This window comes from Eschrichtius robustus, chromosome 15 (assembly GCF_028021215.1).
Source record: "Eschrichtius robustus isolate mEscRob2 chromosome 15, mEscRob2.pri, whole genome shotgun sequence".
In the NCBI taxonomy this organism is placed as follows: domain Eukaryota; kingdom Metazoa; phylum Chordata; class Mammalia; order Artiodactyla; family Eschrichtiidae; genus Eschrichtius; species Eschrichtius robustus.
Window position 1 is genome coordinate 26,858,659 of NC_090838.1, and position 15,265 is coordinate 26,873,923.

General features: G+C 38.5%; 1 protein-coding gene across 6 annotated transcripts in view; it reads left to right on the forward strand.

Moving 5' to 3' along the window:
- The window catches only part of LTBP1 (latent transforming growth factor beta binding protein 1), a 419,491-nt gene that overhangs the window by 199,182 nt on the left and 205,044 nt on the right, over positions 1–15,265 (forward strand). For all 6 annotated transcript variants that reach the window (XM_068564861.1, XM_068564862.1, XM_068564863.1 and 3 more), the window contains 2 exons: positions 12,482–12,706; positions 13,884–14,158. In XM_068564861.1, coding sequence (XP_068420962.1) covers positions 12,482–12,706; positions 13,884–14,158 — 500 coding nt within the window. The remainder of the gene's footprint in view (positions 1–12,481; positions 12,707–13,883; positions 14,159–15,265) is intronic.

A 15,265-nucleotide genomic window follows, 5' to 3' on the forward strand; every position in this document is an offset into this window, starting at 1 on the left:
TTGCCTGATTGCACAGAACCTTCATCCCTACTGTACCCCTTGCAAGAGTGCCTGAGGATCGCCAAGGGTACTCTCCCACTCCCCACCCAGTGCTGGTGAGCTGCTGTCACCACAAAACATCTGCCCAGGTCTTCCTATCCAGACCCTTCAAGGGCCACTACAGATGGAGCCCCAGCCCTGCCCCGTGGAAGGTCCCTCCCTGGAACACCCAACTCTGTGCCCTGCCTGACCTCTTTTCATGCTCAGAGAGGTGTTTGGTAGCCTGTAGAACTGAGAGAACAAGGCTTTATCGAATGCCGTCCTGCTCCCGGGCCCCAAACCAAGATTCTTCTCATGCCCAGAGTCTCACAAAGATGATGAGATGACAGAAGGTAAGAGCCAGGAGGGCAGGGAATCTTGGTTTGCTTTTTTTTTTTTTAACATCTTTATTGGAGTATAATTGCTTTACCATGGTGTGTTAGTTTCTGCTTTATAACAAAGTGAATCAGCTATACATATACATACATCCCCATATCTACTCCCTCTTGCGTCTCCCTCCCACCTTCCCACCCCTCTAGGTAGACACAAAGCACCAAGCTGATGTCCCTGTGCTATGTGGCTGCTTCCCACTAGCTATCTCTTTTACATTTGGTAGTGTATATATGTCCAGGCCACTCTCTCACTTCGTCCCAGCTTACCCTTCCCCCTCCCTGTGTCCTCAAGTCCATTCTCTACGTCTGCGTCTTTATTCCTGTTCTGCCCCTAGGTTCTTCAGAACCTTTTATTTATTTATTTATTTTTAGATTGCATATATATGTGTTAGCATATGGTATTTGTTTTTCTCTTTCTGACTTACTTCACTCTGTATGACAGTCTCTGGGTCCATCCACCTCACTACAAATAACTCAATTTCGTTTCTTTTTATGGCTGAGTAATATTCCATTGTATGTATGTGCCACATCTTCTTTATCCATTCATCTGTTGATGGACACTTAGGTTGCTTCCATGTCCTGGCTATTGTAAATAGAGCTGCAATGAACATTGTGGTACATGACTCTTTTTGAATTATGGTTCTCTCAGGGTATATGCCCAGTAGTGGGGTTGCTGGGTCGTATGGTAGTTCTATTTTTAGTTTTTTGAGAAACCTCCATACTGTTCTCCATAGTGGCTGTATCAATTTACATTCCCACCAGCAGCACAAGAGGGTTCCATTTTCTCCACACCCTCTCCAGCATTTATTGTTTGTAGATTTTTTGATGATGGCCATCCTGACCAGTGTGAGATGATATCTCGTTGTAGTTTTGATTTGCATTTCTCTAATGATTAATGATGTTGAGCATTCTTTCATGTGTTTGTTGGCAATCTGTATATCTTCTTTGGAGAAATGTCTATTTAGGTCTTCTGCCCATTTTTGGATTGGGTTGTTTGTTTTTTTGATATTGAGCTGCGTGAGCTGCTTGTAAATTTTGGAGATTAATCCTTTGTAGTTGCTTCATTTGCAAATATTTTCTCCCATTCTGAGGGTTGTCTTTTTGTCTTGTTTATGGTTTCCTTTGCTGTGCAAAAGCTTTTAAGTTTCATTAGGTCCCATTTGTTTATTTTTGTTTTTATTTCCATTTCTCTAGGAGGTGGGTCATAAAGGATCTTGCTGTGATTTATGTCATGGAGTGTTCTGCCTATGTTTTCCTCTAAGAGTTTAATAGTGTCTGGCCGTACATTTAGGTCTTTAATCCATTTTGAGTTTATTTTTGTATATGGTGTTAGGGAGTGTTCTAATTTCATTCTTTTACATGTAGCTGTCCAGTTTTCCCAGCACCACTTATTGAAGAGGCTGTCTTTTCTCCACTGTATATTCTTGCCTCCTTTATCAAAGATAAGGTGACCATATGTGTGTGGGTTTATCTCTGGGCTTTCTATCCTGTTCCATTGATCTATATTTCTGTTTTTGTGCCAGAACCATACTGCCTTGATTACTGTAGCTTTGTAGTATAGTCTGAAGTCAGGGAGCCTGATTCCTCCAGCTCCGTTTTTCTTTCTCAAGATTGCTTTGGCTATTCGGGGTCTTTTGTGTTTCCATACAAATTCTGAAATTTTTTGTTCTATTTCTGTGAAAAATGCCAGTCGTAGTTTGATAGGGATTGCATTGAGTCTGTAGATTGCTTTGGGTAGTATAGTCATTTTCACAATGTTGATTCTTCCAATCCAAGAACATGGTATATCTCTCCATCTATTTGTGTCCTCTTTAATTTCCTTCATCAGTGTCTTATAATTTTCTGCATACAGGTCTTTTGTCTCCTCAGGTAGGTTTATTCCTAGATATTTTATTCTTTTTGTTGCAGTGGTAAATGAGAGTGTTTTCTTAATTTCACTTTCAGATTTTTCATCATTAGTGTATAGGAATGCAAGAGATTTCTGTGCATTAATTTTGTATCCCGCTACTTTACCAAATTCATTGGTTAGCTCTAGGAGTTTTCTGGTAGCATCTTTAGGATTCTCTATGTATAGTATCATGTCATCTGCAAACAGTGACAGCTTTACTTCTTCTTTTCTGATTTGGATTCCTTTTATTTCTTTTTCTTTTTTCTTTTTTTTTTTTTCACACACACACACCGTATTTTATTTTTACAAGAGATAAATAGACTGACACGAAGCATTGTACATGGATGACCACAACAAAGGCAACAATGATTGCAATTACCAAACCTGAAACACACTCATACTATGTCATAATATTGACATTCATTCCAGTAATCCTCCACTGTAACAGCTCCTTTACTTTGCAGTGAAAATTGATTTGTATATTCTTTGCCTCTGAGTCCTTGTGGGATTTTTTTTTTTTTTTTTAATTCAGACAGAAAGTCACAAAAATTATACTCATCCTCATCAGTTCACTCAGTCCCATGTAATTAAATTTTTTTTTCATCTTGATCTTTTGTTAGCACTTTTTTGAGTTCATCAGTTTTTCATTAGAGTTCTGAAAATGCTTATTCATTCAGTTCAGCAGTACAGTCAGTTACCAGAAACCTGTACTTGTCAGAGTCTTTTCCATGAATTTCTTGAAGATGAAACCCTTTAATAGGAACATATTTGCAAAAGCATCAGAGTACACCCAGAACTGTCTGTAAATGAGAAAAGACTTAAAAATGACCACAGTTAAAGATTTGATGAAAGTTCATAATAATGCAGTTGACAAGAAAATTAGTTATTTCTGAGATATACATTTTAAAGTAATAACTAGGATTATTACTTATAACATTATACCAGAACATATAAGATTTTTAGAAATTTCATGTAATGTCTGAAACATTTATATTAACATATTTCCATACATATTTCCATACAAATACAAATATAAGATTTTTAGAAATTTCATGTAATGTCTTATTTCTTTTTCTTCTCTGATTGCTGTGGCTAAAACTTCCAAAACTATGTTGAATAATAGTGGTGAGAGTGGGCAACCTTGTCTTGTTCCTGATCTTAGTGGAAATGGTTTCAGTATTTCACCATTGAGGACGATGTTGGCTGTGGGTTTGTCGTATATGGCCTTTATTATGTTGATGTAAGTTCCCTCTATGCCTACTTTCTGGAGAGTTTTTATCATAAATGGGTGTTGAATTTTGTCAAAAGCTTTTTCTGCATCTATTGTGGTGATCATATGTTTTTTCTCCTTCAGTTTGTTAATATGGTGTATCACGTTGATTGATTTGCGTATATTGAGGAATCCTTGCATTCCTGGGATAAACCCCACTTGAGCAGGGTATATGATCCTTTTTTTTTTTTTTTTTGACATCTTTATTGGAGTATAATTGCTTTACAATGGTGTGTTAGTTGCTGCTTTATAACAAAGTGAATCAGCTATACATATACATATATCCCCATATCTCTTCCCTCTTGCGTCTCCCTCCCTCCCACCCTGCCTGTGATCCTTTGAATGTGCTGTTGCATTCTGTTTACTAGTATTTTGTTGAGGATTTTTGCATCTATGTTCATCAGTGATACTGGCCTGTAGTTTTCTTTTTTTGTGGCATCTTTGTCTGGTTTTGGTATCAGGGTGATAGTGGCCTCGTAGAATGAGTTTGGGAGTGTTCCTCTCTCCGGTGCAGTACATTTGTAAACTTATTGTTAATATTGTGTATAGCTTAAGTGGTATTACTTGGTTCTTGAGAAAGCATTTTGCAATGACATTAAAGAAAATGCCCTGCTACAATAGCTAAAATGACTTCGTGTCCCTGAAGATAGTTGCAGTGATACCACTGTAAAAGGTATGGTCTTTAAGGATGAAGTGTGTCGTCATTTTTGTGAAACTTATCTCCCTGTCCATTAGTGTACAGCACTATCATTTCCCCAATTATGTTTACATAATTCTCCCAAGTGAAGTCAGCTTTGCATAAACCTCTGGGCATTTTATTAACTGCGTTGTTACGAAATAGGCAACTTATGTTTGAATCAGTGTCTGATTATACACTAAAATAAAAACAAAGCACACCACGTAACAGATTAACCCTGTCCCTTCTATGTAAATTGCAAGTGGCTGGATATGTATTTGTCCCTTTTAAAGATTTTATATCATGCCAGTCTCATTAGATGAGATGAGGAAATCTGAATTTCACTCTACTAACTTGGTTAGCATTTTGAGAACTTTAATTGTAGGAATAGAACTTTAATTGTAGAAACCTGTGGATTGTGTCATTGGGCCACCCCCTTTTGCAGAGGAGGGCACAGTAATCCACAAAATGAAATGATTTGCCCCTATCCCAAAGTGTGTGGGACTGGTGTGTTTACTCTGTAGCCTGCAGATGTTGCTGTGTTATTCCTAAGGGTAAAAGAGCCCGGGGTTTGGGAGTTACTGAGAGCAAGCCTCTGTGGATGGAGGATATAAAGTGGAATTTTGTGATTTGCTTGATATAGGAGGCTCCATAGGTTATGAAAAATATAAAACTAGATCAAATTAGATAGCCCACAGCTATGGTGAGGTTGATGATCAGTGAGCAGAAAGCCATAAACAAAGTTGAGATGATGAATGGTCTTATCCCAAATAGGAAGCTCTGATGCACGTGTTGGGTGGTAGGGCTTCCTATCTCCTGGATTATAAACAGAATGTGCTATCCAAGCATTCGCTAATGTGCACCAGCATTAAAAATTAGATTTGTGGGATTTTTGTTTGTATTAAGGTTGAGATATTGCATTTGTTGAAATGTGAATTTCCTGTAATTCTAGTCCAGTGTACTTTAGCATTTGATAGATGGGGATGGGATGAAAATGGTCATCTTAATTTCCAGAGCAGGTAAAACAAAGAGATTGTCTATGGCAGCAAAGAGTACGGTGGGTGCATTTTTAGCTTTTGTGGAAGCATTTTCTCTTTGCTCCAAGATATCTTTAGACTCTGTTTTTTCCTTTTACATGTACTATGAAGAACATTAGTCTCATAATGTTACACACATTGTATTATTATACCTTTTTCTTCTTCTTTTTTTTTTTTTGCTTAAAACAATAGAGATGTATTCTCTCACAGTTCTGGAGACCAGAAGATCAAAATCAAGGTGTAGGCAGGGCCACGCTCCCTCTGGAGGCTCTAGAGGAGGGTCCGTTCCTTGCCTCTTCCCGCTTCTCATGGCTGTTGGTGCTCCTTGACTTCTAGCTGCATCATTCCAATCTCTGCCTCAGTCATATTGCCTCTTCCTCTTCGATCAAAGCTCCCTGGCCCTCACTCTTAAAAGGACCTTGTCACCGAAATGAGAGGTCACCTGGATACTCCAGGACAAGTGCCTCCTCTCAGGATTTCTAATTGCATTTGTTTTGCATTGTAAGGTGGTGTTCACTCATCTACCACATGAAGTAATATTCACAGATTCTGGACATTCACAGGACATGGGTGTATCTTTTGGGAGACCACCATTCCACCCACTACGATTATCATGCCCATATGTAATCAATATAAAGAATTTTTTAAAAGTCCTCTTATCTGTAGAATCATTATCTATTTGAGTCTTAAATTAAACCTTCCAGAATTTAACTTCAATCTGGCTAAGGTCCAGAAACTCAAAGCCAAGTTTACAGTGCACATTTCTTGTGTATACAATAGATGATTCTACTTACCCTTACTTATCCTTGTTCTTTCTCTTCCCCTGGTTCTGTCTCCTGTGATTCATAATCTGTCCTGGTCCCAAGTATTAACTTACTTATATTTTTCCTGTTTACTGTATTATAGGCAGCCCTATATCCTTGTGGAAAGAAACAGGAATCTGGCCCTTCTCTGTCTCTCCACCCAGCTTTTCTCACGTGCTCTTCTCCTCTGACATTCCCACCACATCAGCCTCCTTTCAGTTTCTGGGCCTTTCTAAGCCATGTCTCACCTCAAGGTCTTAGCTCCTAATATTTCTTCTTCTGCAAACATTCTTCTGCCAACTTGCACATCACGGGATTCTTCTCCTTTTAGGTTTAGGTGAGATGTCACCTCCTTGGACAGGTTGTTCCAGACAACCTGTTACTTGAATGTTTTCTTGGTTCAGTCTGGGACTTAGTATACGTTAGCAGACAGATAATCAAGAATTGGCTGTAAGCAGTTTTGGAGCACAGCAATGATAAATCCCTGCATTCAATAAAAATACTCAAACTTAGATTTTAGTAAATGCCTACTAATCTCGGTACTTCCTTTCTTGGCTTCTGTGTAAGACGAGCCCTCCTCAGTTCCTCTGTCCTTGCTCCAAAGGAACGTGACTTCCATCTTGGCTTTCAGCTTCAGTTGCTTTATTTATTTTATTTTATTTTTTTTGGTGTGGCAGGATGATGCATACTGAATTAAAAGGCAAGAATGCAGGTTTTTAAAAAGTGGGATAGGTTCTTAAAATGAGCAGTGGTTTGCTGTGGCATTTAATTATTATCTGACGTACTTGTTATCTGAAAGCTTTAAGTAACTACATTTTTAACCTACTTTCTGGCTGAATAGAATCTATGGGTACCCTTTAAAAGAGGGTGATGTAGGTATATTGAGGGAGAAATAAAATGATACCTTGTACTTTCTAAAAATGTTATTGCTTTCTTTTCACCCTGCAAGGGACATCAAACAAAATGTTGAAAGCCTTTAAGGGAACGTTATTCTCCTAATCAGAGACAAGTGGGAAAGTTGAAGTAGCTATTCAAATCAAAATCATGTGTATGTCTGTTCTGTGAAATGACAGATGTAAGTTTTCCTTCAGATGGAGGTTTGTTTTCCCTGTTCTGCCTTAGCCACAATAACTTGAAACAGTCTGTCTGCTGGCACACAAAGCGAGGGGGTGGGTGGAGGGGCCCGGGTGTTGCTGTAGGCAAGTCAAGTACATTCTTAGAGCGCCTTTTGGGGACAAGCAGCTGAAATATTTTTATAGTCAGCTAAGATAACAGGGAAGAATGAGAGTCTAGCTTTTTATAACTCAAATCTGCAGAAAATTCGGTTTTCCCATATTTGTATCCAAGTCAGTACCTATTCATTTAAACTAAGTTCCAATTTGTGGCACAGACTGTGAATATTATCCTGTCAGTCCAGTTTCTTGAGTCCTGCAAGTTGTTTTACAGACCAGTGTGAATGGTGGAACGCAATGAAATGCTGGGCATATTTAAAGCCTCCCCAACTTTTTCTTCCAGCCTGGATCCTTTTGCTCATTGTGACCTTTTATAGTTGTACCATGAGATACTGGGAGTGGTTGTCACGATATTCCACTTTCTAGAATAACAGGCTGAAGGCCCATATACCTCTTGTTATTTGCTGTGGGTCCCAGGTGACCGTATGATGCAATGTAGTGAATTATGGTGATGGCCAGCAAAATGTCAAGCTGACAAGGTTATGGAATTTCTCAGCCAGCGTTCTGCATTACACCTTCCAGTTATATGTTCTAAAATATATGTGCCATAGCTAGACTTACAACCAGCATTCCACAAGCCAGCCTTAAAGATAACTTATTCTTTTTCCTCTTCGTATGTTGAGAAAGTTTTACAGAACGCTGGCTGCACAGACTATATATCACCAGGCGATGTTTTGAGAGTGGCATGAACTTTTGAAACAGAAAGAAACTATTCATAGTTAAATCCTTAACTTTTGTAGGTTGATTTTAAATTTGTTTTCTTTGACATAAAAGACTATTTAACTTTAAAAATAACACCTGCCACAAAGAACTCAATGCACAGTGAGTGAGCTGGGGCAAAGAACTTTAAATTATAATTTAGATGTTGTGAAAATGCGGGAACAGGAGAATAGGTATTTTATTTCTCATTCATAAATGGTTATAAATAGTGGTCTGTTATTGGTTGGAGTAAGTCAGCAGAAACGGTTTCCTTTGTGACCAGAGAGAAACAGGGTTATTGGAGTTCTCTTCTGGGATTATTGCTGTATCCACTTAGACTAGTACAGTTCTTGAAATATTTGTGTGGAAGCTATCTCAGAGGTTTAAAAATAGTTTTAAACAAAGCTAATTAAATTCATGTTGGATTCCAAACTCTGCTATTGATATTAGAAACAAAAGTCAGCTTCTTTGTAAAAAAAAAAAAAGATGATAACATAGATGAAGTTATTTTAATAAAGATTAAAGGTAGTCCTCTTTGCATGGTGATGCAGGACCATAAAAATAACCATGCAAGCTGTAACTGTGCAAAACGATCTTAATAATCAATGGGAAAATTACTAGTTCTATCACCTTAAAAATTTTTTTTGTCAAAACATTACAGTTGTCTTACTGTAGGTGATGTATTTATAGGGAAAGGAAGAAAAATAGTAAAGCTGATATTTATCTAGTGCCCTGTAATTTAAAATGTTAGAAACACTGAGAATTAAAGCGTTTTCTTTCTTCGAGTAGAACTTAACAAGAGTAGTTAGAACATTTTTGCTTTCTTCTCATGTACTTTATGATGTGGAGTATCTCTTCTTTGCCTTAGTGAGCCGTTATACTCCTTCCCAAGTTTGAATCAGGTTCCAATATCTTACCATTATGCTTTCAAAGTTGTGGAATATCTGTGAGTTCCTTTCATGTTATTTCCTTTGGACCATCTTTATCCTACATCACAACCACTTTCCAATTTCACTTCCAATGGCACCACTTTTCATTTCTTTGCCACGCTTTTTTGTTGTTGTTGTTGTTGGCCCTTTTGACTATACACTTCTGTAAAATGTCATGCAAGTTTATCAATGTAAAGTGAGGAGGCAACACAACTACCTGCTTTGCTGTCTGTGCATGAACTGAATAACAGATATGCTGGGATCAATTGCCAACAGCCTCTGAAGGAAGTGACATGATTGATTACTGATCATGGTACACATCTGTTATTTATGTAGTGGTTTGTGGACCAAAGAGCTGGCAGTGAAGTTTGTACTTTATGCAGTTACCTAGTTAATACTGTGGCAAATGAAGTTCATACCGTGTTGTTGGGGGACTGAAGTTATTTAGCTAAACTGCATTAACTGAAATTCATGCATATTGGAACCATACAAAAGTGAGGAGTGCTTGTATTCCAGTTATAAGTTATTTGTAGTATTGTGAAATCTTGGCTAGGCTCCCTGTGTCCTTGCCCATTAAACACTGAACCCATCCAGCATAGCCAACCTGTCATTTAGAAATTCAATTCAGAATTGAACTGGGAGTTACAAAGTCTTTGACTCAACCTCAGAGTCAGCTTTGACTCTTCTTCTTACTCTGCACCTCAGTGTGGATCAGACACTGGTGGAAACATATTCCAGACCCTATCCAGCGTGGGCAGTTTTGGCTTCATCTGCCACATAGTGAGATCCTGGACATAGTTCTAGGTGGTTACCTTGGTCATTTTTTCCAGCTCTTTCCTTTCTCCTTCACTGTCTTCCCTCTTCTTTGGCTTGCTGTTTATTTCCTGTGTCGTATCTCCATGTTGTACTGATTGCCCATCTATCATAATATTACTTCATGTTTCTTTTAATTCTTGTTGCCATCATCCTAATCCATGGATTTTTCAACTTGTCTTTCAGCTATTTTAATAGTCTCCTATATGACTTCTCCACCTAGGTCACTCTCCTTTCCAGCTAATGCCACATGCCATCACAAGAGTAATCTTCCTGGAAAATTCTCTCCTTGGGGTCTACAAAATAACTTACTAATTACAGAATAAAATCCAAACTTTTTATCAGGCCTTTATCCATTGTCTGACTTAAGCCTACATCTTCCAGTTTATCACCTGACCCCTCCCCTCAGGAATTTGGGGTTTCAACAAGATAGACTTTCTCATTATCTCCCAAATATGCCTACTTCCCCCTTTCTTACACACTATCCTCCTAAGATACAATCCTTTCTGTTTTTCTGAAGCCTACCCAGCTTCAAAGACTTATCTCAAATGAGCTCTCCTGTAAAGTCTGTTTTGACTTCCCAGAAATGACTTTTCACTGGAGTTCCACAGAATTTACATTTTATATTTTCCAATGTTACTTATTTGTATTTTTAGTTATCATGTATTACCTAGTAGTTCCAGTTAGCTTTTACTTTCTTCTGTAGTATGTGGAATGGTATTTGACAAAGTGGTAGCCATAAATGTGTTCATTCTTTCATCTAGTTTTTTTTTTTTTTTTTTTGAGCTGCAGCCTTTTTCCTAAAAGCTGAGCTACATGCTAGAGGTAAAACATTAAAGTCCCTGACCTCACAGCACTCTAGTTGAATGAGGTGTACAGAAAAGTAGTGATTGTAATGCAGTAAGCCAAGCAGCATGATGAGCAGTGAATGAGAGCCCACGGAAGCACAGAGGAGAAGCACCAAAACCTAGATGAGGGGCAATTGGAAGTGCTTCCAGGGAACTGAGGTTTAAGCAGTATCCAAAAGGTGAGTAGGAGTTAGGTAGGTGAGGGGGGACAAATGGAAAGAGTGTTCCAGGCCACTGGAACACAGGGTTTATATACAGGGTATATAAAGCTTAAGGAGGGATGAGAGGCCCTGTCCACTGAGGAACTGAATCCAGGTCAGTGTAGCTAGATTGTAGGGAATGAGGTTTCAGAGAGAACAGGATCTCTATGATGAGAAAGATGTGGGCATATTTGATGAATGTTTAGAAGGCAGGACCTGGAGATGGATGTTTGGGTGGGTGAAAGGATAGAGCAGCCCTCAGGTTTCTGTTAAGGGTCTCTCAGTGAATGGAGATGTTAGGGGAAGATGATCAAGTTCCATTTAGGACATTGTAAGTTTGAGATGCCTGTAGATGATCTACAGGAAATAAACAGTAGTAGACAGTGTGGAGCACAGCAGAAAGCTTTGGCTAAGAAATATAGTTTTGGGTGACATCATCATATGATAGGCTGAAATCAGAATGCATGGAGTTAGTAAAGCAAAAGATTTTAAGACCAGATCTTGAAGCACATCAGTGTTTCAAGGGTAAGGAAAGAGTGGGGTCTGCAAAGAATATTAAGATACAGTGAACAAAGAGGAAAGAGCAAACTAGATGGGTTGAGATGTCACAGAAGCCAAGGGAAGACTGAAATCCATCCATTGGATTTAGCAACATGGAGACCATTAGTGACCTGATGAAGAGGAGTTTCAGCGTAGGAGAGGTGTGGGGAAAGGGAAACACAATGTGGCCCTTGCTGGCTGATAGTGAGTGGAGAAGTGAGCAGACAATTCTTTTGGAAAGTTTGGTCATGGAGGAGAGGATTGAAGCAGAGTAGAAGCTGGAAGAAAATGGAGTTGAGGGGCTATTTTTTAAGCTGCTGGAAATCCGATCAGTTCAAGGGCTGATAGGAAGAATTCATTCGTGATAAATAGGTTGGCCTTAAGTTGAATTTAGCCAGAATTTAAAACTCCTTTTAAAATTCTTCACCCAAACATGTCCTTTTATCTTTTGGTATTCTAAATAAATTTCCAACTATTAATCACTGCTACTTCTAGATTTCACTGTGGTCTTGTTATCCCAGTGAGATTGCAAATTCCTGTAAAGCAGGATTCAAACTATTCTGCTCCCTTATTCTGGGTAGCACTTATTTCAGTGTCTTACGTAGAGAAAATTCTCAACAGATATTATTTTTAGCACTCTCATTTGTTTATTCTTTGAGGAAATATTTAATGTCCACCATGTGCCAGGCATTATTCTAGGTGCTGAGGATACAAAGGTCATTAAACTAGGCATATTCCTTTCCCCCAAGGAGTTTATAATCTAGGGAGACAGTAAATAAACTAGTAATTAAATAGGAAAGCAAAGTAATTATAGAATGCAAGAGATATCCTGAGTGGCTACTTTATATATATTTATATACATGTATATTTTTTCCCATGAATTTTTTCCACCAGTGTGGGTGAACAACCACAAGCAATTGGAGAGCTAAATGACTTACTTAAGGTGGAAACAAAAAGATAGTAAAAAAAAAAAAAAAAAAAGGAAGTATTTTTGTCATAGTGTATATTCCTTTGTTTACCATTTCTAAAGTCATTGGGAATATGTTGGCTGTGCTTTGGGGGAGTTTTGTTGGTTGATTGTTACTTAGCATTTGAGAAACTAACCAACTCTCCACATTTTCTCTTTTCCTTTACAGTAATTTGCCATCTTCCATGTATGAATGGAGGCCAATGCAGTTCAAGGGACAAATGCCAGTGCCCTCCAAATTTCACAGGGAAGCTTTGTCAGATTCCAGTCCATGGTGCTAGCGTGCCTAAACTTTATCAGCATTCCCAGCAGTCAGGCAAGGCGTTGGGAACACATGTCGTCCACTCAACACATACTTTGCCTCTGACCATGACCAGCCAGCAAGGAGTCAAAGGTAAGCTGATTATTTTGATTTTGCCCATTCGTCAGAACTCTGTTAACATGCCAAACCCATACAGAAGCCAAGTGTCTGCAGGGCTGGTATTGGAACAGAATATGGGCCCAGGTATATGGTGCCAGTGCTTTCTAGACTGTAGGGAATGGTATCTAGGAAATAAGAAAATGGAGCCCATCTTTCTCTGGTGATGCAGGACCAAGAGCTGATAAACATACATGGCACTGTTCTGGCAGGTCCTGGGAAATGGAAAGATGAACAAGATGGTGTTCTGGCCCTTATGGGATTAATAAACTAGTAGATCACACAGTACCTGCTGATGAACACCAAGTCTATTTTGTAGTCGAAGAGCGCTTGGTTTTAGTTCTAAACAATCTATAACCTCACCTCCCTGGGCTTCAGTTTATTCATCTGTAGAGGAAGGTAAACTAGGTCACTTGGAGCTCAGAAATTCTATGACTAATTCATTCTTTTCAACCTGGCACCTCTTACACATGCACAATTTTTAAAAAAGGGGTCAGAGAAGTGTTACTGGCTCTTATTCTTTAAAACCTGAATCTTAGCATCAGAAGATGAAATTCTGTGTGAAAGCTGCAGAGAAAGAAAATAGAGATGTAAAATATCACACTTTGGTATTTTGTGTGTGTCACGGAAAGCACAAAAGTATGTACACACCAGGTTTAAGGGTAAGAGAGCTATGCTTTGTGAAATTGTGTTGTAAATCCTACGGTCTCTACGATGGAAACTTTGTGAGAAATTCAAAAATAATCAAACTCTTGAGTCTTTATTACTCTTGTTTGATAGAATGTATGACCACAAGTAGCACAAATTTCATAGTTTTATGACTCGTCTGAAAAAAATTTTTGTCTCATGGATCTGTTACTGTGAGAAGTTTAAATTTCTCTTTGTAAAAGCAGTTTTATTCTTTAAAGTATATAAATTCAGGTTTAATTTTTGAGTGTCCCCTTTTACTCTGAAGAGTTTTTTAATGGCTGTGCAGCAAAAATAGATACACACTAAAAATGTATCATTTATCCCAGGTATAATAGATATGTACTTAAGTATATGTGTATATATAAAGCTTAGTTTCACGCTGACTAGCATGAACATTTACTTTCATCCTGATGTGCGTATTAATTATTTATGACTGATAAGTTTTCTTCCCAATCTGTTTTAGTGAAATTTCCTCCTAACATAGTCAATATCCATGTGAAGCACCCTCCTGAGGCCTCAGTCCAGATACATCAGGTTTCAAGAGTTGATGGCCCAACAAGCCAGAAGGTAAAAGAAGCTCAACCAGGCCAGTCCCAAGTCTCTTTCCAAGGGCTTCCTGTCCAGAAGACCCAGACAGTCCATTCCTCATACTCCCACCAGCAAGTCATTCCTCACGTGTATCCAGTGGCTGCGAAGACGCAGCTTGGCCGGTGCTTCCAGGAGACTATTGGGTCGCAGGTGAGCAGCACTGCCCAGCCCATTTTAGTGATGTGTTCTAGATATAGTCTCATTGTAGTAGGAAAGACAGACTTGGTAGAAATAAGTTTTTTGTAGAAGGGGTTGGCAAACTGACCTGTGGGCCTGGTACTGTAAATAAAACTTTATTGGACACAGCCATACCCATCATTTACATACTGTCTCTGTCTGCTTTCATGCTATGGACAGAAGGATGGTATACTTCCAATGAGGTCATATGATCTGAAATGCCTAAAATATGGTCTGCAAAGCCCTTTTCAGAAAAAGTTTGCCAACCCCTGATATAAGATAATTGTAAGCGTTGTAAGATATTTGGGAGCGTCTGTAAGATCTATAAGATAATTGTGTGTATTGAACTTCCAGAAATGCTGCCAGAAGTCTATGATTGCCTGTTGGTATTTTTTCAGTTACAGTGATCTGTGTATAAAACATGTGTCAGGCATGAGATATGGTGCGTGAAAAATACTCTGCAAAGATGTTTGAAAATATTCATGCCTTTTTGCAATAGTTTGCTGGTTAGTGGGTACAGTCAAGTTTTGAACCCATCATACAGTAATAATTTGTCATCTTTTATTTTCTTATAAAAATTTATAACTAGAACGGCAATGCATGAGTTGTTTGAAGTGCATTTTAAATATCATTGGATTTATGTGTAACTTTAGGTCTATATATCATAAAGTGAGAGAGAGGCTGACTTTTCTTTAAAACTCATCATTGAATGTGCCTAGTAAAAGCAACATAAAATTACTGGTTCCTCTACCCCAGTTACTTGGTGCTTCCTGCTTTGGAATTATGTGATCATGACATAGCTTTGTCCTGTGGTTCTTCTCCTGTCACCTGATTATGGCTTGAACCCCCTGTGAGAAGAATAGGCGAGATCTATTTATTATTCCTGCTGTTACCTGAATATTCAAAAAATTGTGTGTGTGTTTGTGTGTGTGTGAGTGAAATATCTGTTGGTAGTAGAATCAATCGTTCTTGCTTTTGAAACCTGGAGAACACCTTTAGGGGCTGGGCAAGGCCATGGTTGGGTCATCCCCTTTCTTCTAGGGGAAGAGGCAAAATTGGTTTGTAGACCAGAATGGAAAG